Below are 25,775 nucleotides of genomic sequence, written 5' to 3'. Positions count from 1 at the left end.
TATCCTCAATATAATGAAAGCATATTTATGAAGAAGCCCATCTCTAGGTCATGGAGGGAGACTGCCCTGGCAAGGAAACCCACTTGTTCTCCTCATCCACAAGTCTTTGGAAACGTTTGGTTCAAAATGATTATTTTCTGAATCTCGGTGAGCATTTATGTGAACTAGATGTCCATCCTCATTCCTTTCTTTTGTCTTTTTCCAGATGGAGTCTGGCTCTGTCGCCCAGGCTAGAGTGCAGTGGCACGATCTCAGCTCACTGCAACCTCCGCCTCCTGGTTCAAGCGATTCTCCTGCCTCAGCCTCCTGAGTAGCTGGGACTACAGGCATGTGTCACCATGCTCGGCTAATTTTTTGTATTTTTAGTAGACATGGGGGTCTCACTGTGTTAGTCAGGATGGTCTCGACCTTCTGACCTCATGATCTGCCCGCCTCAGCCTCCCAGTGTGCTGGGATTACAGGTGTGAGCCATCACGCCTGGCCTTCATTCCCTTCTAACACCACTGCAGAAGATGCACATGGTAGCAATGCGGAAATGGCACAGCAGCATGTCAATGAGGTCCTGACATCTTCAAATGGTTACAAAGTCCTGTCAGATCTCAGGTCCAACCAAGGACCAACTCTCGCCTGTCCATGCCTCTTTGTCTCCTGTTCTGATTACACCTGTGAGGTAAACACTCAAATAAGTTGGGCAAACAGACATGAAACTTAAAGTCGGTAATACCCAGCTGACAATGGATAATGTTTATAGGCATTACTAGTTGGGTGTTTTCTTCAAACTCTACAAAGACTTGACATGGAACATTAAGACTAGTCCATTCACTTCTAACCTAGTGTTGCAGAATCTTGCCAGAACGAGCAGTCCTGAGGCAGTAACACTCACAGAAGTGCATGGGACTGACAAAGAGCTATGCACCCACCTAAAGAATGTCTAAAACTATACTAGGTGGTGCACACCAGGGAGACTGTGGATTAGGACAGTTTGTGATGACTGCATTTGCATTTTATTTTTCCATGAAAATCACACACGCAGACACACAGACAAACACAGAGAAAAGCAGATCTGCTTGAAATGAGAGCAATATGAAGGCCAAAGCTGCTAGTGGGATGGCCCGGGGTTTCTAACTCTGTGGTCTGGAGAAGAAGGATTTTGTATTTGTTTGGTTTCACCATCAAGTGTTCCGGGTGAGCAAGTCAGTTTCGGTTTCCTTCTGAAAGAGCCACTTTCTGAATTCGCTGCACACTCCTCGTGTGTTTGTTTTCTGCTGCAGTGGGGTCATTTATGCTGGCCAGTCCATTTGGATGACCATATGGGCACAGGCTCCTGCACCTCCAGCTGCCCAGAGTTCTTCTCTGGCTGCAGGAACGAGCGGTGTGAAAGATCAGTCCTGTGGAATGAGATCACATGGACTCGCGTCATCTTGGTTTTCTGAGATGGTGTGACTACTTTTAGATTTCAAAACTAAACAGTTGTCAGTCTCTGAAGGGCACTCAGCTGAGGGCACTGTGATTCCGTCAGATCACCTGGGTTATGGGCCATCTTTCTCTCCTTCTCTATGAAATCTATGAATCAGGTCACCCTGGTTCTAAGATCCAGGCATTTGTTACAAAGACTCACACATATGAGATGTGTGCATACATGCTTACATCCTAGAGGGAAGCTACATCCATGGTGCTGTTTCCAAGGGCTCTTATGGGGTCTTTGGGGGCTTTTCTTTAGCTTAAGAAAGTTACCATTATCTTAAAAGCCAAGAAATCTTGATTTAGGTCAGCCCTGAGGTACAGAATTCCCTTGACCACTTCCTGTAGGGGTGGCTCTGGGAAGCATGAAAATGTGACTGGGGGAGGGGAGAGATGAGAGCTGGAGTGCAGGATATTAGGCTCCAGATCAAAGCTTGCGCTTTGATTAACAAAGGTGTCCATGTTCCTTGAGAAGTGGACACCAAGGTGACCTTTTTAACTGGAGACACACTGTCTCCAGCTACAGAGTGTGGGTTGAATTCCTGAACCAATGCCCGCTGTGGGGTTGGGGTAGTGTGGGTGAGGAGGGGATTGGACAAAGGCCTGACCAGTCTAGACGAAATGTGGTTTATCCGTTATCTGATTTAAAATCACATATCCCCTTAAGAGGATGACTAATACAGTACTTAGGGCTGAGAACAGGATTTGAGGTGGTGCGAGGATCCCCATCAAGGCTGAGGGTACTTCAGAAACTTCTGAAACTAATAGAAAGATACCAGTTATACGGGGGACCTGGAACAGTGTAAGAATAAGGATTAGAAATTGATCTGAGTTGTTCCTAATTTGGGAATGCACATGCTACGGTCACACAATTATTAACCTATTTAGGATGTTTCTAAGTTGTCCGATCATCTGTCACCTACTTAATTTATTAAAATCTTGACCCTCACCAGTTTTAACAACAGAGTGTAAGATTGCATAAGACCTTATCCCAAAACATGTTTTCCAAGATGGAGTCCTTTGTAGAGTAAAAGTGTTCTTGATAATCTAATATGCTGATTTCTAGATAAATATCCGCGTGGTCCTGGCTCACAATTTGGAGTTGTCAAGCCAACAGCCGCATGAACTTCCTGAAGTTCTCGCATTTGCTTAGGAGCAAGTTGTAAATTCTCTCTAGAACTTCTTGAGAGAAATTACCTTTTTCTTGTTTGAAGGGTACTTTAAAGGAAATTATTTTGAGGTGGTATCATGTAAACAATAATATAATTACTATATTTTACTTCATGACAGACATATACAATGCTATATGAAAGAATTTTCGCCAACCTTTGTAAAGATAGTATGTTGTAAAGTCAGAATTAGGTTTTGGATGAAAATTATCATAAAAATATGCCAATAAGTGTGTTGCAGGTTTTCTAATCTTTGTGAACAAAAATGTAAAAAACACAATAGAAAAATGATCTCACCCAATAAGGGGTAAAAGTTTGGAATTAACTGTTGTAGATCATAGATCATCAGCACCCCTGATGTTCTGCCTGGCCCAGAGGTGATGCGGGATTAGTCCTTTAAGAGGGAACATGCAGGAAGGGGTGGGGAGACCACTGGGTAATTCTGGGAAACAATTTTGCTACCCAATTATATATTCTGAATTACAGAGTTATAAAAAGGATTCATGACTGCAAGTGGTTTTCAAAAATAATTTTCAACTGATGTCAACAGCAATCACCAGATCTATAAATGGGAATCAGTGGCTGGAAGATCTCAGTAAAAGCAACCTTTCCCTATCTAAAGGAGCCTTTACTTAGGCATTTCTGGGCCCTCTGGCAGGTAAGGGGTGGGAAGACAAAGTCAATTTTGCCAAGTAGCCATTAGGTCTCTGCTGGTCAAGAGGAAGCGAAAAAATTCATCACAAGCACTGCTTTGGACAGCAGTGTTTCAATAATTAGCTGTATTTGGTTTTTCTTGCAATCAAGAAACTGGGCAGAATAAAAACTTTATGGGGAAATAAGGCTTTTGCACATCCTTGCTTCTTGATTTGATTTGATTTGATTTACTCTCCAGGTAAGTCAGAAGAGAGCGGCTAATTCATCCCTCTACAGTCCCAGGCTTAAGCCAAAGCATTGGGATGCTCGTGCCTCCTCTAGTACTTGCTCTAGCTCTCTCCTTCTTGGGTGGTGTGTTCTTTACATGGGCACTGTATCAGGGCAGGAACCTGCAAGCACCTATTCCAAGAGTTGTCACAAGCCAGGAGACATACCTCCTATTGCTTCTTTCTCCCTCTTCTTGATTTTTTGTAAAGAACTAAGAGCCCCCTTCCTACAACAGGTGCTATTCCTTGATCTAACCAAATGTGTCTGCCACTGAAATGATATGCCAATTAAGTCTCTTCCTTTGAAACTCAAACACATGTCCAGACATAGATGTCAAGCAGCCAAAACATTCTAATATTCTCTATTACCTTCTCTGCTCCTTATTCCCCAAATCCAAGCTTTTCTGCTGTAAGCAAAAACATGGGAAAGTTCTTTTCAAAAATGCTCTCCCATACTATCCAAATGGTTTCCTGATTACAACAGGAACCCCTACAGCTACTGAATGAAAAGTTCTTCAGCACAGAACAGGGGGACAGTGGCAGGGACTTAGCAAGGATGTGATGAGGATGTGGTGGTGACTTGGTAGGGACCATGGTATGGGTGGGACTCTCTGTAGGAGGCATATCTGAGGCCTTGAAGCAACCCAAGCCCAATGAACCAGCTGGGCTCTGAGCCGAGGAGCTGCCTCAAGCTGTGGACTGCGTAAGCAGCAGGGGTACCTGGGCTTGTCGGCTGGCTCCAGCAGCTCGAGGGTGCAAAGGGAGGTCATGAATTTCATTCTGCTGTTTAGCAAAATTTACAAATACCTGGAGGTAAGAGAAGAGCAAGATTAGGTCGATATTTCCAGGAAAACAGCACCCTACACCCACCTACCCACTTTGCTCTCTCTTTTCCACAATTCACATACAGCGCAGCTGGTATGGCTCGTGTGCTTCCCAGGGGAGGCTGGCCACCCACGGAAGCCTGGCCACCTGTGCCCTGGTCAGCGCTATCTTCTTAGACTAGACTCCCGAGTGATGCCACAGGAGTTCCCACTGGAGGACTCAAGGGACTTGGGCACCAGACATTGGGGTCATCAAGGCAAGGCAGATTCTTAGCTAGCAGCATCCTAATCCTCTAACTAAAAAAAGAAAAAAAAAAGAAAAAAAAGTCATTGATCCCTATCTGGCTCCTCGTTGAGTGTGCATGTGGCCCAGACTCCTGCTGGTGCCTTCCCCTGCTTAATGCTGATGAGAAGGTGTGGATGAGCCAGCTCCTCAGGGGTTAAATGGAGACTTCCCTGTTTCCATTTTCCTTGCTTTACTTAACTTTCTTTAAAGATGTTTATTTTAAAACAAACATATATAAAAACACAAAACCCAGAAACAACCCAAATGTCCATCAATGAATGAATAGATGGATGAACAAAATGTAGCACATACACATACAAAGGAGTATTATTCAGCCTGGAAAAGGAAGGAAATTCTGGCATATGATATAACACGGATGAACCTTGAGGATATTATGCTAAGTCCTCACATAGTAAACCAGACACAAAAGGACAAACACTGTATGATTCCACTTATATGAGGTAACTATAGTAGTCAGAGCCTTAGAGACAGAAAGTAGAACAGTAGTTGCCAAGGGCGAGGGGGGGCAGTAAGTGGTGAGTTAGTGTTTAATGGGCACAGATTTTCACTGAAGCAAGATGAAAGAGTTCTATCGGGATGGTGGTAATTGTTGCACAACAATGTAAATGTACTTAATACCACTGCACTGTGCACTTAAACATGGTTGACATGGTCAATTTTATGTTATTATATTTTACCGCAATAAAAAATGTGATTACATCTTAAAAAACTACACACGGAATGCACGTTTATCAAAACTCACTAAACTGTACATTTAAAATTGGTGTTTTTGTTTTGTTTTGCTTTTTAGAGACAGGAGCTTGCTCTGTCACCCAGACTAGAGTGCAATGGTATGAACACAGTTCATGGCAGCCTTGACCTCCTGGGCTCCAGCAATCTTTCTGCCTCAACCTCCCATGTCGCTGGGACCACAGGCATGCAACACCATGCCTGGCTGATTTTCTGATTTTTTTTGTAGAGACGAGATCTCACTTTGTTGCATGGGCCCGTCTTAAACTCCTGGGCTCAAGTGATCCTCCTGCCTTGGCCTCGCAAGAGCCTGTGTTCCATCGTATGTTAATTACATATCAATAAAGCTGAGTTGAAAGAAAAACCACCACCAGAAACCAGCAAGAATGAAACAACACACCATAGGATCACAGGGAAGGATAATGTAAAAAAAAAAAAAAAAATCAATGAAGTTTCCTGATGACTAAAAAATATTGTTAGAAAACAATTTCTGATATACCACCTTTTACCCCAATAAACAGAGGGCAAGAGTTTGTTAAAAATCGGGAATATTATGCCTCCCTCTTATGGCAATTCCAGCCCACATTGGATGTTCTGGGCCAGTCTTTGCTCAGCTCTTGGTGCCCCGGGGCCAACTTGCCTGGTCCAGGGTGGTCTGTGTGACTGAGTACTCCTCGATGAGCAGGCTGTCCTTGTGGGAGAGGAGGAGCTGGAAGATCCTCGCTAGGGAGGAGGAGGAGACCTGGAACTGGAGCATGTTATAGTGCCTCTCCCTCTGCACACTGCCTGGGAAGTTCCCCTGGAAGAACTGCTCCACAGGGTTCAGGTCAGGAAGCAAGTCGTCCTTTGGGGATTTGATCTTCATTGTGACGATATAGCCATCTCCAAATCTAGGGGATGCACACAGTGCAGGACAGGCCTCTGTTAGTGGTTGGGCCTAAGGTAATCCCAAAATAAGGAGTAGACTCATCAGAAATTTTGGGGATTAAGCCTGGCTTGGTGGCTCACACCTGTAATTCCAGCAATTTGGGAGGTAGAAGCAGGAGGATCACTTGAGCTCAGGAGTGTAAGATAAGCCTGGGCAACAAGTAAGACCCTGTCTCTACAAAAATGAGCAGGGCATGGTGGCACATGCCTGTGGTCCTAGCTACTTGGGAGGCTGAGGCGCGAGGATCACTTGAGCACAGGAGGTCGAGGCTACAGTGAGCCACGCTCATGACACTGCACTCCAGCCTGGGTGACAGAGTGAGACGCTGTCTCAACAAAAACTGAAAAACGAGAAACAAACCCAAACAAGAACAACAAAAAAAGAAATACTGGGGATTAAAGGCCCATACCATAGACCTGAGTACATAGGAAAACTAGGAGAGAAAAACCATGATAGTCCCTGGAGAAATCATTTGATACCAGTTTTTAGAGGTCAAATGTCTGCATGGTAATGTGGGACAATCGTACTTGCTGAAGTCAAAGGTAGTTTTATTTTATTTTTTAATTAATTAATTAATTAATTAATTTGAGACAGAGTCTCACTGTTGCCCAGGTTGGAGTACAGCGGCGTGATCTTGGCTCACTGCAACCTCCGCCTCCTGGGTTCAAGTGATTCTCCTGCCTCAGCCTCCTGAGTAGCTGGGATTACAGGCGCCTGCCACGACACTCGGCTTTTTTTTTTTTTTTTTTGTATTTTTAGTAGAGACAGAGTTTCACCATGTTGTCCAGGCTGGTCTTAAACTCCTGACCTCAAGTGATCCGCCTGCCTTGGCTTCCCAAAGTGCTGGGATTACAGGCATGAGCCACCGCACCCAGCCTATTTTATTTTTTGAGACAGAGTCTTGCCCTGTCACCCAGGCTGGAGTGCAGTGGTGTGATCTCGATTCACTGCAACCTCCAACTCCTGGGTTCAAGCAATTCTTGTGCCTCAGTTTCTCGAGTAGGTGGGATTACAGGTGCACACTGCCATGCCCAGCTAATTTTTGTATTTTTAGTAGACAGGGTTTCAGCATGTTGGCCAGGTTGGTCTCGAACTCAAGTGATCCGCCGGCCTCAGCTTCCCAAAGTGATGGGATTACAGGTGTGAGCCACTGCACCCGACCATCAAAGGTAGTTTTAGCCCAGTATGGGGATCCCAAGACTGCCCATAAAGACACATGGACCAGTGTATACTGAGTGGTGGTAAGGGCTGATGGGCCAGGTGGGAGCAAAGGCTTGGGAAGGCAGCACTTCCCTGAGGAAGCTTCCCGAAGCAAATGGAGCTGTTAGGGCCTAGGCCATTGGTACTTTCTTCCTCCCTCAGCAAGATGGCTGGTTACCCTCACTTGGATGAGGGATGGTCCACCAGAGAGTGTGTGCACGGCTAGTGGGTGTCAGTACCCTATGCCTTGGTATCCTGTGTCAGTCATAACTGACTCCAAAGCTCCCTCCATGGTCTAGGGCTGTTCTCCTCTGCAGTAATATGCTGTTCACCTTTCAGCTCCAGAAAACTCGCCATCCCTCCACGCAGGCAACACTCCTCTCTCACCTCCTCTATCATGCAGATATTGAGGAGTTAGAGGGAAAGGAATAGGAGAACTTCCCTTTCTCCAGCAGCTGGACACAGGAAGCTGCTGACACAGGTCTGGTGACCTGACATGCTGCTATTTCTATAGATATCTATGCAGTGTCCAAGCTGTAGTTGCTCAATAAATCATGGGTCAAAGGTCCACTTGCCACAAGCAGCTAATCTATTAGACCTTTCTCTCAGTCATTTATCTGCTCTGACACATATGAAAGGATGACATTTTCTGTGCAACACCCTCCCGTGGGTGCATCAGGATTATGCACCTCAGCATAGATAAGATGGGTTATGTGCTGTTCCTCCACCAACCAGCTTAGTGACTTATATTCTGAGCTCTTAATAAGTGTTTGTTAACTAAGTGAATAATTGTAACTCTGTTCTTTTCTAGATCATAAAGCTTATCAGAATGTGAATGAGCATGGCAATGTGCTGATAATCTTAAACTGTTAGCTTTGGCATGCAAACTCTTAATAATAAGGAATTATCTACAATAGTTTACAATGTGTGGGTACAGGGTAAGGATAATCCTACTCAAGATTACTGGCATTGTTGGTTTGTCGTATAACATATGGTCTTTTTTCAAACTCAAAAGCATACAATATTCTAAAAACAAAAACAAAAATGGGTCCTCAAGCCAGTTGGTCTCCTAACCATTCCTACATTGGAGTGGACTCTTACTAAATAAGCCACAGGTCCTGGATCTGTTGGGATAAGTGGTGGAATACTGAGGCAGTGGTAGTGGCCCTCCCTCATCCCAGCCAGGCTCTGCATGTGTCCTGATCAGACACCCCATCCAGAGACTTGGGCGAGTCTTCAACCACAGGAAATTAGGCCAATATAGAGGAGTTTCTTATCAGCATAATGGACTTCTCCATCTGCTGCTGGAGAATGAGGCCCAGCCACCACCTGCCTCTGCCCCAGGGGATGACGGGGCAGCAGGACTCTTCCAAGTGTCAATGGAGAACACAGGATCCAGTTGGATCCACAGAGGCAACAAGGGGCATGCCCTGCCATCTGCTTACTTGGACTTGAGATGCTGAATGGTGCCCATACATCGAAAGGCGCCCTTTACCATGATGGCCAGCCGGGTACACAGCGCCTCACATTCTTCCATGCTGTGGGGCAGGAGAGAGGAGGTGAGCAGGAGAGGACTCCCACCCACCTTCCCCAGCCCTGGGAATCTCTTGCCTGTGGGATGTGAGGACCACAGCCCTCCCTTCTCTGATGATGCTCACGATGACATTCCACAGCATGCGGCGTGCCTGGGGGTCCATGCCTGTGGTGGGCTCGTCCTGGGGGGTGGAGAGAAGGTTAGGGAGCACAGGCTGGGAGCTGGCCCTTCCAATGACTGCTTCCTCCTGGGCTGGCTCCCCTGAGGAGGATGAGCTGACAGATGGCGCACACAGTCACTCCCCTCACTTGAGCAAGACAAGGGTACCCTCGTGTAGGGTACAGAAGGGAGGAGGTGTATCAAAGAATAAAGAAGCATAGTGTCCACCCTGGGCCCATTTCAGCCCGCGAGGGGATTAAAGTGGACTAAGGCAATGACAGAATTCTCCTCAAAAAAAGAAAATCCTGCAAATACATTTGTCGGGTGGCAGGGAGATCACTCAGGTCACTTTCCTAGTTCCTGCTATGTCCTGTGCCCTGTGCCCTCATGATCCTTGGACTGCGTGGGCATGGCCTCAGGCCTGGCCGGGCTCAAGAGCCTTTGACCCAGCTCAGTGCTCCTGTTTGGGGACCAGACACCGACACACCACCGAACCGGCTAAACTTCCCAGCTGTGAGCCCACCGCCCACGGGAGACATCCTGGGAACGCAGGATGTGCACAGTCCCAAGTCAAGGCTGTGCCATGACTTGTTTTTCTCCAGAACTGTGTGAACCAAACACCGGGCTGAGTGCTCAAAATGAGCAACACAGGAAACAGTCCAGACTAAAGCCGAATTGCTGCAGTTTCTAAATCTGTCGACCCAGAACCTATTTCCCCAACCCGAGAGACGCAGCACTTGGTTTAAGCCCTTGGGGCGGCCCAAGCCCGCAGTTACCAGCAGCACCAGGGGCGGGCAGCCAATGAGCGCGATGGCCGTGGAGAGTTTCCGCTTGTTGCCCCCACTGTACGTGCCAGCCAGGCAGTCGGCGTAGACAGTCAGGCCCAGGCTCTTAATACTCCAGTTTGCAACCTAGGGAAGAGAAAGAAATGCCATTTGGAGAATACAAGCAAACACCCCAGACCTCCCCAGTTCAAAGCCTTGGGCTCGCAGATCTCATGCCTCTAGAATGAAAGCCCCAGCTAGGCTGAAACAGGCTCCTGCTGGCTCCTGTCGGCTCCTGTCCTCCGGCATGTGCTTCAGGCACCAGACAGGGGCTCCTTCACTCTGTGTCTTGGATCCGAGGGTGGCCCGGTCAGCTCAGCACCTGTTGGGTGTAGCCCCCTGGGAAATGGCCTTCAGCCTTACAAACAGCAAGACAGTGGGTCTCGCCCAGCGTCCTGGACCATGGCTAGGAGTGGAGGAGGAAGGGTCTGTTTGAGAAGATGGTGAGTCCCAGACCTGTTGATCCCACCCCTCAAGAGGGTCACACCCAAAGCCGTGTACATCCGACACATACATATGGAGCACTGACCATACGCTGGGTACTGAACCAGGCACTGGAGAACAATGTGAACACAGCCATTGCCGCTGTCCTCAGACTGCGGGGAGGTGACAGTCAGAATAAACAGAATACTGGCAGATCATGACAGTGCTGCGAGGGAACGATGACAGAGACACCAGGTGTGTGTGCACATGCGCAGGAAGGGATCTAGGGAAGCCACTGGCGACAAGCTCACCATGCTTCTGCCTTCTGTATTAGTCCCCTGTGCCTGGAATGTTCCTCCCTAGGTGTGCACGTGGCTGCCTCTCTCACCTCTAGTTCCTCACTCAGGTCCTCTCCTCTGCAGGCTCTCCCTGGGCCACCCTACCTCAAAGTGCAAACCCTACCCCAACACTTCCTCCCTGCATCACTGTTCTCTGAGGACTTTTCACTCTCTAATGCACTGGATATTTTACCTATTTATCTATAGATTGTCTATCCCTCCCACTAGAATGTAAGCTCCATTTTTAACTTTTTATTTGGAAATAGTTTCAAACTCACACGAACATGTAAGAATAAAAATAGTTCATAGAATTATTAACTAATAAACCCTTCTCTCTCACACACACACAATTTTTTGTGACCCATTTGAGGGAAAGTTACTCATCGCAGCCCTTCATTCCTAAATACTTCAGGGCATATTTCTTAAGAATAGGGATCTTCTTTGACATAATCACAGTACATTATCAATGTCAATAAACTTAATGTTATGATACATTTACCTAATCTACTGTTCAGAGTTCAGTTTTGTCAGTTGGTCCAATAACATCTTTCCATCATTTTTTTTCTCTTCTGTACAAGATGTAGCCTATTGTCTGTTATTCAGTCATTGTGTCTATTTAGCCTCCTGCGATCAGAGATATTTCCATAGCTCTTTCCTTGTCTTTTATGACTCTCATATTTTTGAAGAATACAGTCTCCTTTTTTATTTTCAAAGAAAAGGAATATTCCTTCTTTGGAGCTTGTCAGATGTTTCCTTATGATAAGATTCAGGTTACGTATCTCCAATCTGGATTCTACATAAGTGAAACTGTGTCCTTCACAGGATATCACATCTCTGGGCATGAGATGTCCATCTGCCCCTTATGGTTAATTTTGATCACCCAGTTAAGGTGCTGTCTAATTTCTCCATTGTAGAGGTTAATTTTTCATCACCCAGTTAAGGTGCTGTCTAATTTCTCCATTGTAGAGGCTAATTTTGATCACCCAGTTAAGGTGTTGTCTAATTTCTCCTTTGTAGAAGTTAATTTTGATCACCCAGTTAAGGTGCTATCTAATTTCTCCATTGCAAAATTACTATGTTTCTCCTTGTAACCAATAAGCAATCTGTACAGAGATACGTTTATTTCTTTAAAATTACAGTATCATTATTTTTTTTAAGAGACAGAGTCTTGCTCTGTTTGCCAGGCTGGAGAGCAGCAGCTTGATCACAGCTCACTGCAACCTGAACTTCCAGGACTCAAGCATTCCTCCCACCTCAGCCACCTGAGTAGCTGGGACTATAGGTGTGCACCATCAGGCCCAGCTAATTTGTCTGTTAATTTTTTGTAGAGACAGGGTTTCCCTATATTGCACAGGCTAATCTGGAACTCCTGGGCTCAAGTGATCTTCCCACCTTGGCCTCCCAAAGTGCTGTGATTACAGGTGTGAGCGACCGTGCCCAACCTGTTATTTATTTTTTTAAAGCACTTCCTTACTTTCTGGCATAAGATATTCCAGGTTCAGTTTATACCTATGCCATTCCAGCCCTGGAATGTATCATTTATTGAAGGAATCAGGTTTACTTTTAGTGGGGAATGTTATTAAGACAAAAGTCTGAGCACTCAGTGTGCTCATGGCTGCTGGGGTGTTTTTGCTTCTTGACCCTTTCAGAAGACAGATATACACAGGCAAATATATGTGTATATATACACACCTGTGTGCATGAAACATGAACACACCTGCATGCACCCACAAACACAAGCATATAAATATTCCAGAATTCCCAGTGCTATTTCCAGTTCCAATCCATGACCTCGCAGTTCTTTCTTGCTTTTCCCTTTTCCATATTTGTAAGTCCCTTCTTCCACAGTGAGAATTCTGGGTTCCAATAACATCAAAACATTTATTAATTTACTTAATCCTGTAACACATCTCACATTTTCAGAATCACTTTGCCTATACCACTATAAAATACAAACTAAAAAGAACTCAGAAATTATTTGTAGTTCTTCTCCCCAACTCCACCTGCCCAAGAATGAGGATATAGAGTCAAACACTGTGTTCATCAGTTGTTTGTATTAGCTCTATCTCCCTTTTGCAGGATTATGATATTTATTTGAAATAAAATTGGGTTACTTTATTTAGTTTGCTGTCAGTGTTAGGTTTTCTTTTTGTTTTCATTTTTGCCTACTTCGCATTCTTACTAATTTTTAAAAAAACATGTGGAACATTGACACGCTTCCAAAAGTTAAAACTATACAAAAATATATCCCCAGAAGTACTATTCCTTCCCATTTTTCTTTCTTCCCATTTTCTTCTTGTTGATCACCAAATTCATTGTTTTCTGGTTTATCCTTTCTACGTTCTATTTGCAAAGGTAAGCAGACATATGTTTGCTTTCTTGTTTTTCCTTCTTTCTTACATAAAAAGTAGCATTCTATATGTTCTGTTTTCCACTTTGCTTTTGTTCATTTAACAGTATTTACTGGAAATATCTCCGCATCAGTTCATTGAGATTTTTCTTTTTCTTTTTTATAGTTGCATAAGACTTTATTGTGTGCCTGTACCATAAATTATTCAGCCAATCAACAATGACTGAATATTTAGGTAACTTCCAGCATTTTGCAATTACAAATGCAACAGATCACCTTGTACATATTCATTTTGTACTATGGGAGATATATCTTCAGGATAAACTCTTAGAAGTGTGATTGCTGAGTCAAAGGATAATGCATGCATCATTTTGTTAGATATGAGAGTGGGGATTTTTTTTGTCTGTCTTGTTCACTGCTATACCCCTGGTTTCTAGAATAGTACTTGGCACACAGTAGACACATAGTAAACATTTGTTAATGAATAGCATGCTTCAGTTTCTTATCTCCAAGAGAATGCACTCTCATGAAACAGGCTTGTAATTAACCAGATTCCTATGTGGCCACAACAAACCATTTTTTACCTTTTCGATTTCCTCTGCTGGTACACCTCGAAGCCGGGCATAAAGGTAAAGATGTTCTCGTCCTGTGAGCAGCTCATCAATTGCATCAAACTGAGGACAGTAGCCCATATTTTGATGGACTTCGGAAATATTGGTTAAAATACTGCAAGAAAAAAAGCAATTAGTGAGTGTCCTTCAAGGAGGTGGAAGGATGACCATAGAGCTATGGCTGGAGAAGCTTCTGCCAATGGGAAAAGGAAGCTGCTGCTTCTCTTCTCTTTGGTTTCAGAACTGCATGCAATATTTGGGAATCAAAACAGGGGCCCTTCGGTTAGAAACGGAATCCTGTCAGATTCTTCCGTGTTTGCATGTCTAGGATTAATTGAATCCCGGTTATGCCATAAGTCAGCTTTCATTTTGGATCAGATCACCTCACATGTGAGTTTAAAAACAGAGGGAAGGCCGGGCGCGGTGGCTCAAGCCTGTAATCCCAGCACTTTGGGAGGCCGAGACGGGCGGGTCACGAGGTCAGAAGATCGAGACCATCCTGGCTAACACGGTGAAACCCCATCTCTACTAAAAATGCAAAAACTAGCCGGGCGAGGTGGCGGGCGCCTGTAGTCCCAGCTACTCGGGAGGCTGAGGCAGGAGAATGGCGTGAACCCGGGAGGCGGAGCTTGCAGTGAGCTGAGATCCGGCCACTGCACTCCAGCCCAGGCGACAGAGCAAGACTCCATCTCAAAAACAAACAAACAAACAAAAAACAAAACAAAACAGAGGGAAGATCAGGTTTAAGAAAATGATTCATGATTTTTCAATACTTTTCAGACATTTGGGAAGTAACTAGAAAAGATGGATCCGTCCCGTTGGAAGTAAACTTCTCTATCTGTATTTATTGGCAAAGATAGCACCGAAAGAGGAGCCAGTCAGATAACTACCCTCAGCCAGAGGCCTGCAGGGAGAAGGGGTAGAGTGAGTTGGGTTCCACCAACTCCCTTTGGCTAAAATATTCACCCTCACTAAAAAATATATTGCCTCATGATGGAAAATAAGCTATACATAGACTTTTAGTCTAATCTCATCCTTTTCTTCTTAAAGCTTAGGGTCTATGAATAAAGGATGGATGGTACAGGCTAGTACAGAGAGAGACTACTGCAGTTCCCCTACAATGACAAAAGCCTCCAAAGGCATGGGTTGAGCCAATTAAAACTACTTAGGGAAACAAGTAGGGTACGTCTCCAAATTAGCAGGCGCTACCCTACCAGATAATCCCAATTCTGTGTCTTAAACCTATAGTTTCTTTCTGGCGTCCAGCTCAGTTTTACCTTCTGGAAGTCAGACTGTGCCTTACTTGGACACAGTTGTAACTTTATGTCTCATAAATGTGCTCATGGAAAATTCTGTGATATCTTTCCCCTCCTCCACCCTGCCATGACTCCTTTTGTCACCATCAGGAAGTCACCTGCATGGTCACTTGCAGGTGAAGCTGGATCTGTTGAGATAGACTCAGCCATGACCTGGCTTCACCCCTGCCTGTCCCTTTTCTGTAAACCCAGTAGGGCTGGCTGTAGAGGCCAAAGAACCAGATTCATCCTATCTGAACCAGTGAAGCATGCTCAGGACTCCTCCTGCCCACTGGGCATTGGGCCATGCTAAGGATAGCTTTCAGGGGAGAGAAAGAGGCCCCAGTCAAGCAGATGCTGGACAGATGTCAGCAGCACATAACTCCACTTATAAACCAGGGCAGAGGCTTCCTCTGGGCACCTCTACCGTGTGTGCTGAAGTTTTACTGTTCAAGCTTTTCCTGCAGCCAGGAAAGAGGCAAACAAGAGAGAGCTCACCCTCTCTGTCCTGCCCATAGGGGGCCAGTCTCTTTAAACACATTTTATTACAGAGAGCAGCAGTCACCCTCCAGAATCCAAGGACACATGCCAGTTTTCCCTGTATGCTCCTTGGTCTGGCAAAGCCAAGTATCAGCCTACAAATAGCCAATGCAGGTTAAGCTACCGCAAGGGTGCATGAATGAGCCCCTATCTAGAAACTCAACTCAGAGGAAGGATGCTTCATCACAGGAGTTCTTAACCTGGAATCCAAGAGCTCCTGCAGGATCATAAATGTGAACCGGGACTCAGTAAATTCCCTGAAACTTTTTGCAAAAATGTGTGGAGGGAGGTAATGGGAAGCAATGGTGCATTTTTATAGGAATAGGCTACAAATGTTCATTGGATGCTTAAAAGGTTCCATGACCTCTAAGGGATTAAGAACCACACACTTAGTGCTTCCTTGGTCTTTCCAAGAATCCATCCCAACAGAGGAATCTCTTAACCATCACAATTCAGTTCAATTTTCCAGTGGGTCAATTTGTTGGGCTTTTTGGGCCATGCTCTCTGGGAGGCCTCCTGCTCTGTACACATCTTTCAGGGCCTCAGAGCCACCCTAGTATAGGGTCTGATGATCACCCTTCCTATTCTGGGAGAGGGACAATGCCCAGGACCTGTGAGAGACTCCCTGAGACAGGAGGAGCAGGACACTCACCTTTTGCCTGCTACAGTGGCATCCCCTGAGGTCACTGTGGTGTCCCCAGTAAGCATCTTGAATGTGGTTGTTTTGCCAGCACCATTCACTCCCAGGAGGCCAAAGCACTAGGAGAAAACACAGAGCTAGCCTGGCCCTAGAGACCAAGAAGGTCTAAAATGTCAGACCCTAGGGTAAGTGTGTGAGCTGGGGGAGGCATTTTAGATCTGGGCTGCATCAGAGGCCATGAGCCACGTGCTACTGAGCACTTGAAACACATCTAAGTCCCAATTGACATGGGCCCTGAGTGTAAAGATTCAAAGACTTAAAAACAACAAAAACTTGTCAAATATCTCATTAATAAGGTTTTCTATTAATTACATGTTGAAATGATAATATTTTGGATATACTGAGTAAAATAAAAAATACTGGTAAAATTAATTTTACCTATTTTCCTTTTACTTTTCTCATGTGGCTAGTGGAAGATTTAAAATTATATATGTGACTTGCATTATGGCATTATGTTCCTATTGAATATCTCTGCCTTATGGGGAGGAGAGGCAGGCACAAGAGCTGATGTTGGGAAGCCTTTCACCCGTGGTCTGCAGAGTACCCACCTCTCCAGGGCGAACTCCGACACACAGCCTGTCCACTGCCGGGCTGGAGGTGCCTGGATAAATCTGCAAGATACGAAGAAACAAGACTTAGAACTGAGACAGGTTTAGAGCAAGGAGGGGAAGAGGGAACAAAGAGCAAAGATGGTTTAGGAGAAAACTAACAGCACTAAGAGGTTACATATTGACATGGGCAGGCACAGAGGTGCAGTGAGTACTGAGACATCTCGAAGCTGACCCATGCTCTGTAGAAACGGAACACAGAAAAGCGAGTGATGCTCAGCTGGAGTGATTCTCGCTGAGGCCCTGTGTCAGTGCCTGAGATGAATAGCAGGGAACACACATTGGAATTAGATGTTCTTGGAAGACAAGTTATAACACAGAGATGATGACCCCACATAAAATTAGGAAACCAAATTGCTTGCATAAGCATATTAATTGATCTATAGAAGGAAAACAGCAACATCATGCCAACTGTGGATCTAACCAGCACCTCCAAACTCATACCCATTCCCTTACCTTGGTTAGTTCATGTAGCCTTAAGATGTCAGTTTTATTTCCACTGGCAATAATTCTTTGTCTTTCTTCAGCCACATCATCATCTTCATCAACAATGGGCCCCTTAGTGGGCTCAGCAATCCTAGATGAGGAAAAGGGGTCAGGATTGGGCTGGCTGTACAGTATCCTTGGCACTGTCCTTTCCATTGGACCTCTCTTTCATTTCCTTGCTTTTGCTAAATTCTAAAAAGGGCTCCCAGCAGGAGAGACGTTAGGCATTAGGTAGAGAGGTCAAGTGCTCATGTCCGGAGTCAGCCTTGGGTTCCAGTCCTGGCCCCCTCATGTGTGATCTTGGGCATTGGACCTCTGAACCTTGCCTCCTTCAACCATGTGATGAGGAGGGGGTTAACAATACCTGTCTCACAGGATTGTGCTGAAGATGAACTCAGCATCGTACCTGGCACAGAGTAAAGACTCAGGGTCTGGGAGCACCATCAGGACTAAAACCCTTCCTCTACAGCAAGCACTCAGTAAGGGGTAGTTACTAACCTCCGAGCCTTCCACTTCCTCCAGTCTGCCCTGCCAACTCCACCTCTCCAAAACAGAGTTGTCATCAGGCCACCTCATGCCTCAAAACCTTCTGTGGTTCTCCATCAGCTGGAGATTAAAGCCCTCCCTCTGCAGCTGTAGTTACGGCCCTGCAATCCAGCCCCACCTACCCTTCTCACTTACCTCTTGCGCTAAGTCCTCCGCCTGCAATTGGCATCTCCCCCTTGTTCCCAGTCCTATTGGTCATTCCCGTCTCCCAGCCTTCGCATGTGTTTCCAGTCCCTCAATGCCCCCCTCCTGCCCCACCAAATGGAATCTTCCCCATCCTTAAAGACATAGCCTCTTCTTTGAAACTCTCCCTGACCTTCTGGAAGCCAGGGACTACGGTGCACTTCTCTGGTCCTCTTTAGGTCCTAAAGCAGGCAGGACTCATTCAAATATGTTGACATCAGAGTTTGAAGCTAATGAGTCAATTTGGGTAGTCAACCAACCTGACCCGCTCTCTCCCACACAAAGGCCTCTAAAAGGTGTGGCCAAGGCTGCAGAGAGGGTCTGCAAGGGCTGAGGGTGCCAAGGACAACAATTCCTGACACTGTCTCCCATAACTAGAACTGCTTGTGTATCCTGTTTCATCAGAATGTGTTGACACCTGTGATCTCATTCACCTCTCACAGTCCTGTGAGTAGGGAGGCAGATTCATTTCCAATAAACCAATTCCCTGTGGATCACAACATAAAACCAAGTCCTTGGAATCTATTTACAGGTGACCACACTCAGCCCGAGAGGAGGAAAAGTTAAGAAACAAAACACTATCGGAGAAAGCTTGCTAGGAAGGGCTGCTGCTTGGCAATTCAGGCCCCCGGGTGAGGACAATAAAGGTAGGCCGGGATTGCAGAGGGGAGGGAGGCAGGGGCCCACCAGCTTCAGGAAGAGCCTGTGGAAGAATGGCAATTGCCAGCTAATCTGGCATTTGAGAAGCCCTGGTCAAGAGTCAGGGTTGGCGGCTACCCACCTTCCTCCAGGGGTGGGAGGGCATGATCACTGCCTGCACCCCTCCACATGGTTCCCATGTTACTCCCATGCTCCCAAATCTCTAATTAGCAAAGGGGCCTGCTGTGTCCGTTCTCTCATAAATACATTAGTCTATTTCCTAGTACTTTGGATATCCCGTAACCATTGTTATTTGCAATACTATCATCTAATCAAAATACACATTTGGTAATTAAATGAGAAGGATTTTTTTTTTTTTTTTTTTTGAGACGGAGTCTCGCTCTGTCGCCCGGGCGGGAGTGCAGTGGCCGGATCTCAGCTCACTGCAAGCTCCGCCTCCCGGGTTTACACCATTCTCCTGCCTCAGCCTCCCGAGTAGCTGGGACTACAGGCGCCCGCCACCTCGCCCGGCTAGTTTTTGTATTTTTTAGTAGAGACGGGGTTTCACAGTGTTAGCCAGGATGGTCTCGATCTCCTGACCTCGTGATCCGCCCACCTCGGCCTCCCAAAGTGCTGGGATTACAGGCTTGAGCCACCGCGCCCGGCCTAAATGAGAAGGATTAAATATCAGCAATTGAAATTAATAGCACTGCATTTTAAATATTTTAAAGAGGATGCTCTTCACATATTTGAATGTGCCATTTTAACCCGATTCCCTACTTGTATTATTGGAGAAAAGCCAGGCTTTCAGAATATAAAAAAAAACATCGTGGACTGGGGCTCCTGAGGAAAGAGATAACCATGTGGGTGTAAGGTCCAGTCCCGGATGGCCTGAGCTGCCCACTGACCCCAGGGTGTGGCATGGACATACCATTGGGAAAGGAAGAAGTGGCGCTGGACCAGGAGAGTCAGGAGGAAGTACACCACCCCTTCCACCACCATGGCAAACAGGTTCTTCCCAATCAGGTCCCAATGGAATGGATTTGCAGAGTGCTCCTCACCTGGGCATCGACAGGAATTGAGTCTGCTTCAGCCGCCCTGGCTCACCCCACAGACCTGGCCACTGCACACAGCCCACTAGACCAGGCCTTGTGTGGGAAATGAGCAAGAGCCAAACACCTGCCTCATCTGGGCTGCCCTCCATCCCTCCTGTGGCTCCCTAGCCATGGAAACAGAGGCACCCTAATCCCCTGTAGCTGGCAGGACTCTTCCAGCCCAACAAGGTCCCCTCCTAGCACCAGCCCCTCCCACAGTCTGATATAGAAGCCCCACCCCACCCCGGGTAGCCCACCCAGCTTTGGACCCAGGGCCCATGCTCCACAGGCCTTGGCTACCACCCACCAAACCGGGCATAGACATCTGTCACAGCCTGGCTCAGTGCAAGGTCAATGAGGCCCCGGCCCAGGCAGAAGTGGGGGAAGATAATGAGCAGCTTCCTCAGCACAGCGTTGAACCTGAGCAGCGTCTGAAACAGAGAATTAGGACTGTTGGAAATGGGGCAAAGCCCACCCACCCCTCTCTTCAGCAGGTGGGGCCCAGATGCTCTCACAGGACAGCACAGGGGAAGGCCTGCAGATGGAGAGTCCTTGCAGCTAGACTGGCCACTGGAGGGATTTGTCCAGCAGAGCATAATGGGTTTGCTGTGGAGGTCATGAAGTACTTATAAGCAGTGCCTCAGGCCAGGCCAAGGAACTAATCAATTAAATGACCAGTCAAGGACTAAGGCTCCCTGCAAGTTTCTAGTGGGCAGGAGCTGCCCCTTCGTCTAGCCAGGCAGCATCTTCTAAACATTTACTATGCTCAGTACCATGTGGGCACCGAAACTAACTGTGAGGAACCTGCATTACTGTCCTTACCCCTCCCCTAGATGACTCTGGGAGTGACAGCAGGAATGTGCAGAGAAGCTGCAGCCCTCCTGCTGTCCACTTAGGGAGCTCTCCCTGCAGACTCACTTTGAAACAACAGGAGCCCTCCAAGGCGTTTGTTAACAACAGCTGCAAGGGGGAAAAGCAGGCCCTGAGCCATCTCCAGTTCTGCTTTTCAGCCCCTCATGGGGCAACTACCATTGTCTAGGGAGAGGAGGGCTGGAGACTCTCTCTGGGGTCTGTGTTAAGCCAGGGACTTGTTTTCAAGTGGTCAGACTTGGCATGTTGGGCAGAGCCTCCCCTAAGAAAATAGAAGGGACACTGAGGGGTACAAGGACAGCGTAGCTCCTGGCTGGGCCACTGCTGTCCATTCCATCTGGCTCATCCCTGTCCCACAACCTCCTCTCTCTCCAGCTTCCACACCTATGCCCACATTACCTCATCCTTCCCTGCCTACGCCCTGTCTGCCCACTCTTTCTGGAATCACTGCTCTTTGGCCTCTAGGCCAGGGCATGTGCAGGCTGTTACCTATTGCTCCAAGCAGGAAAGAATGCTCTTTTTTCTTCTGCTTTCTGAAAGATTCCTGTTCTTTAGATAGCTGGCTCAGAGACTGCCTTCTCCTATAAGCCTTCCCAGATTCCCATGAGAAAGTATCCATTCCTCTCTCCCAGCACTTATCACATTCCCATGATGAATTTTTAAAAAATCTGCCTACTTTCTCTACTAGTCAGTGGGCCCCTGGAGGGTGGGCACTGAGTCCTAATTATTTTTGTGTTCTTCCTAAATACCTGCACAATGATTAGCTCTGAGTAGGCACTTCATTATTTATTAAATGGGCTAATGGAAATCTACAGGCTGAAATTGGACTTCCTCCACCATGGCTCCCCCAGCCCCTGCAGCCTGGCTCTTCCCACTGCCTCTGGCCTGCAGCGTGTTATCCGCCTCGCTCCTCTGATGCTCTGTCATACACTGTATTATGGAGGATCATTACTGTGGCTTATATCAGCTGCAAACTTGGTGGGCAGGTCCTTTCCGGACTGGAACGGGAGCCTCTGGAGGGCAGGACGAGTGGGCCACGCTTGTTTATATCAGCACACCCAGCACATGGTGTTCAGCTAGTACGGACCTCCTGACTGTGCAGGGCGGCAGCTGCTGGGAGCTGGAGAGCCTCCTGTGGGCTACTGGGGGCTTCCGTAGCAGCTTTGTATCTGATAATTGACATGAAAATACCAGCTTTTTGGAGGCGGATGCTTAGCAAATGTTGGCTAAATGGGTGCAGCCGCAGAGGGGAAAACGTTCTAAGTTGCTTTAAGCTGCTATTTAATTATTCTGAAGGAACACTCTCTTAAGACTTAGTGGGCTGTGACAAACACGGCTCCGCAAAGCAGCGTTTTCAATCACCTGGGGGCTCTGGCCATCTGCTGGGGTTGTGTTCTTATCCCCCGGCTTTCCGGAGTCTGACTCCGACACGCTGAATTTCTTATCATTCATAGGACAGATGAGGCTTCATTACTTGCCTAGCGGCCACAGAAACCCTAACAAGATCTGGAAAGAGTCAGTCTCAGGGGCCATGGGTCTGGGGGGTTTACGGTGGAGACTCCGCACAGATTTGTCCTGTGTTCCCCAGCGGGGCCCAGAGGTGGGTGGAGGTGGGCGCTGCAGGGCAGCAGTGCAGATGTGCTGGCTGGTCCCACCCTCTGAACTGGGAAGAGCTAATGAGGAGAGGAAAGGTTGAGGCACCTGGGGACACAGACACGTGGGGAGGTAAATGTTCCAAGGACAGCCACAGCCAGGACTCAGACACAGCGGTGGGGATTGGGAGTGTGGAGTGTAAAGACAGCGCTGCAGCGACTGCCTTCTTTTTTCCTGCCTCTTTTTATGATTCAGTTTGGCCATCTGTCTCTGGACAGGGGGAGGTCAGATGGAAGGAACAACTGGGCTTGGCAGCTCATAAAAGTGAGGCATTCAGCATGGAGAACCCCCAATCTCTTCCTCAAGATTAACTTGCCCAAGGAATACTATATGTCAGAGTGTCACAATTCCATAAGAAAGTGGGAGAAAGAACGTATGGGGATTTGCTGATATGTCTCCAGAGCACACAGGAAACTCAAATAAGAGTCTGCCTCTGGAGAAGGGAACTGGGTGAGTGGGAAACAGGGGTAGGAAGGAGATGTTTTTTATTGTATGCCTTTTTATTCTTTTTAGATTTTGAAATCACCCAAATGTATTGTGTGTGTGTGTAAAACCCAACACCCAAAGTCCCTAAGGAAACCTTTCTGAAAGAGTAAGCAAAGCTTAAAGTTTATTGCAAGAATAAAGTTTTGCTTGCAGAATAAACACAGAAAACAATTTCACTCAGAGTACAGAAATGAAAAAGTTTATAGGAAGAAAGAAGGAAGAAGGAAGGAAGGAAGGAAGGAGGGAGGGAGGGATGGAGGGAGGAAGAAAGGAAAATAGGAGAGAGGCAGAAGGAAAGAGGAAGGGAAGGAGGGAGGAAGGAAGGAAGAACTGAAGAGTGAAGGAAGGAGCGGGGAAGGAGGGAGGAGGGAGGAGAAGAAGGAAAGAGGAAGGAAGGATGGGAGGGAGGGAGGGAGGGAGGAGGGAGGAAGGAAGGAAGGAAGGAAGGAAGGGGGGTCAAGGGTGGGGAGGAAGAAAGTGGCACTCATCTGCATTCAGCTGCCACATGTACGATGCTTGCCCCTGGCTCTGCTTGACCAACACATATTCTACTATCCTACTGATCAAACACAAAAGCCAAAGTTATGCTCACCCGGTTATTCTCAAATAATTCCAGGATGAAGGTAATAGCACTGCTGTTGATGCCGATGAACAGATTAGCACAAGATAAAGCCACATAGGCTGTGCTAGGGACATCAAACAGGAAGGATGCTGGGTACATCATGGGAATGACCGCCCATCTGTGTGAAATGAGACAACTCAGAGCAATGGAGTTCTACTTTCCATTCCATCTGCAATACATCTGAATATAATGCACTACCCTTACACCTGAGGTGATGTGTGTGCACTGGCCAGAGTCCCAGGGGACCAGAGAGATACTCCATTTGTTGGTCTCTGTGCCTCAACTTTAAATGGAGATAATAATGCCTGCCCTGACCACTTCATGGGGTTTCGTGAGGAGCAAATGGGCTGCTAGCTGTGTGTGTACTCTGTAAACTACAAAGCCCTGTACAACTCCTAGGCGGGTTCTCCACCCTGCAACACCTCCCACTCTAGCCTGGGTCAGCAAAGCCCAGCCCAGGGTCCCAGCAAGCTCATCTTCACAGCTTACAGTCAGGTTGGTTCCCAAATTCTCTATTTCCAAGAGAGATATGTGGAGACCAGTGCTCTGGCAAGGCTCTACTGGCCTACAGAGGAAGGACCAGGATCACTATTTTCATTTTACAGATGAGGAAACTGAGGCCCAGATGGATGCATTACTCATTCAAAGTTACACATGTGGGAAAGAAAGTTGCATGCTGGGCCCTGTAACTCTGCTGATGTAACCCCTGTGTCATCCTCTGTCCCTGACTCAGGAGGAGCTTTTTGGTCGGAGTCTTCTACTGTGTGCGGTAACTCTTGGCCAGTTCACATGGAGATGCTGAGCTGGACAGACTGGCCACAGATGAGTGAGAGTCAGAGCTGGGTGAGGAGCTGGGGAATGGCTGGCCCCCAGGTTTTGGTCAAGGCCTCAGTTTGAGTAGAAGAGTCAGACCATGTGGGACTTCTCTCATTGTTGCTGACCGGACCAGGCCTCAGGGATACCTCTGTCGGTGAAGTCAGAAACAGAAGCTAGACAGATCCCTGGTTATCAGCCTCAGACCCTACCTGGGGCTGGAAGCTAAACTTGCGGGTGCTACCACCACAGGACAGCCCAGGTTTTCTGTTAGGAGATGATCCCACCCCCACCACCGGGTTTCTCTTCAGAGGCATTAGCGAATGGCCCAAACGGCTTACCCATACAACAGGAGCAGTGCCACAAGGGCAGGAAGGTTTTCTGGAGAAGTGTAGGCTTTCTTCTGAAACCCGATGAAGATGCCCACCACCAGCCCAGCACTCACGGAATAATTCATCTCAGAAAGAGAAGAGGAGAGCAAGTCACTTAACCTCTCAGACCTGCTTCCAGCTCTGCAAAATGAGGGGTGGGGCCAGGCTTCTCCAGTTCGTAGGGTCTGGGATTCTCATTCGACTTGCTTGTTAAACAGTTCTTGGTTGGCAAACATATGTTAAGCTGTCCCTAGTCCTCCTATCCCAGCCTGCGCCCTACCTCCCTGCCAAGGGAGTCTTCAGTTTGTATCTTTTGAAAGGATCAATGACAAAATTCTGCCTGGTCTCTCACTCCCTAATTGGTCACAAAGTTTTGTTGATTCTTCTAAGCATGTCTTCAGAATTCAGAAAAACTTAAAGCCTAGTTCTTGGCTTCACAAAACTCAAATAAATAATGATACCCTTTTAAAACAATTTAGTCCTACAGCCATTACCCTGGGCACAGAAAGGGGACAGCAACAGTGGGGTGAGGGGAGGAGCCACAGTGGTCAGGAGCAGGGCAAGAACCAGAGAAGGGCTTCCTCAGCAGGCAACCTGGTGTAGGGTGTGGGGGCCTCAATGGGATGAGAAAGATATTCTTATAGGAGGCTGATCTGGTGCAGGGTATCAGAGCCAGAGCAGAACGAGGAGGACCTGCACGCAGCAGAGGCAGCTGGAGCAGGGAGAGGACGGCATCCACATTGGGAAGGGATGGTGGCAGAGTTGAGCCCTGTTGATGTTCAGGTGTATAGCTCCAGTAGATAAATGAGTTGGGAGTAAGAGAAGCCAGTGTCTCACTGTTGAAGGGAGTTACAGATGTGGAAAGATAAAAAACTAGAACGAGCCCTGTGGAGTTGGTTTTGGTGAGCTCATAGTGTTCAATGTGTAGGTAGATAGAGAACTACAGATAGAGGTGTGTGCATACCTGTGTGTGTACATCCATACCTTCCCTAGTTCTATCACTGAGAAGGCCTGGGACCAATGGTGCTCCAGAGGCAATGAATATATCTAGCACACAGATCTTGGTTTCTGAGGGCCACTTCCCACTGGCAG

The 25,775-nt window shown here is 47.0% G+C and overlaps 1 protein-coding gene across 2 annotated transcripts in view; it reads right to left on the bottom strand.

Moving 5' to 3' along the window:
* Positions 1 to 981: 981 nt before the first annotated feature.
* Positions 982 to 25,775, bottom strand: part of ABCA4 (ATP binding cassette subfamily A member 4) — a 133,600-nt gene continuing 108,806 nt past the window's right edge. The window contains exons 37-50 of one of the 2 annotated variants that reach the window (XM_033195736.1): positions 24,654 to 24,769; positions 23,470 to 23,617; positions 20,176 to 20,299; positions 19,706 to 19,835; positions 17,377 to 17,497; positions 16,861 to 16,923; positions 16,265 to 16,371; positions 13,751 to 13,892; positions 10,008 to 10,142; positions 9,150 to 9,253; positions 8,984 to 9,076; positions 6,051 to 6,300; positions 4,271 to 4,357; positions 982 to 1,388 (exon numbers count right to left, since the gene is read on the bottom strand). In XM_033195736.1, the coding sequence (XP_033051627.1) occupies positions 1,383 to 1,388; positions 4,271 to 4,357; positions 6,051 to 6,300; positions 8,984 to 9,076; positions 9,150 to 9,253; positions 10,008 to 10,142; positions 13,751 to 13,892; positions 16,265 to 16,371; positions 16,861 to 16,923; positions 17,377 to 17,497; positions 19,706 to 19,835; positions 20,176 to 20,299; positions 23,470 to 23,617; positions 24,654 to 24,769 (1,626 nt within the window). In that variant the 3' untranslated portion in view covers positions 982 to 1,382. Of the gene's footprint in view, positions 1,389 to 1,438; positions 2,223 to 4,270; positions 4,358 to 6,050; positions 6,301 to 8,983; positions 9,077 to 9,149; positions 9,254 to 10,007; positions 10,143 to 13,750; positions 13,893 to 16,264; positions 16,372 to 16,860; positions 16,924 to 17,376; positions 17,498 to 19,705; positions 19,836 to 20,175; positions 20,300 to 23,469; positions 23,618 to 24,653; positions 24,770 to 25,775 lie in introns of those variants that run through there. The other variant, XM_033195735.1, reaches the window with a different exon arrangement.

Source organism: Trachypithecus francoisi, unplaced genomic scaffold (genome assembly GCF_009764315.1).
Source record: "Trachypithecus francoisi isolate TF-2019V2 unplaced genomic scaffold, Tfra_2.0 Lachesis_group5, whole genome shotgun sequence".
In the NCBI taxonomy this organism is placed as follows: Eukaryota; Metazoa; Chordata; class Mammalia; order Primates; family Cercopithecidae; genus Trachypithecus; species Trachypithecus francoisi.
This window is presented reverse-complemented; position numbering and strand designations above follow the sequence as displayed.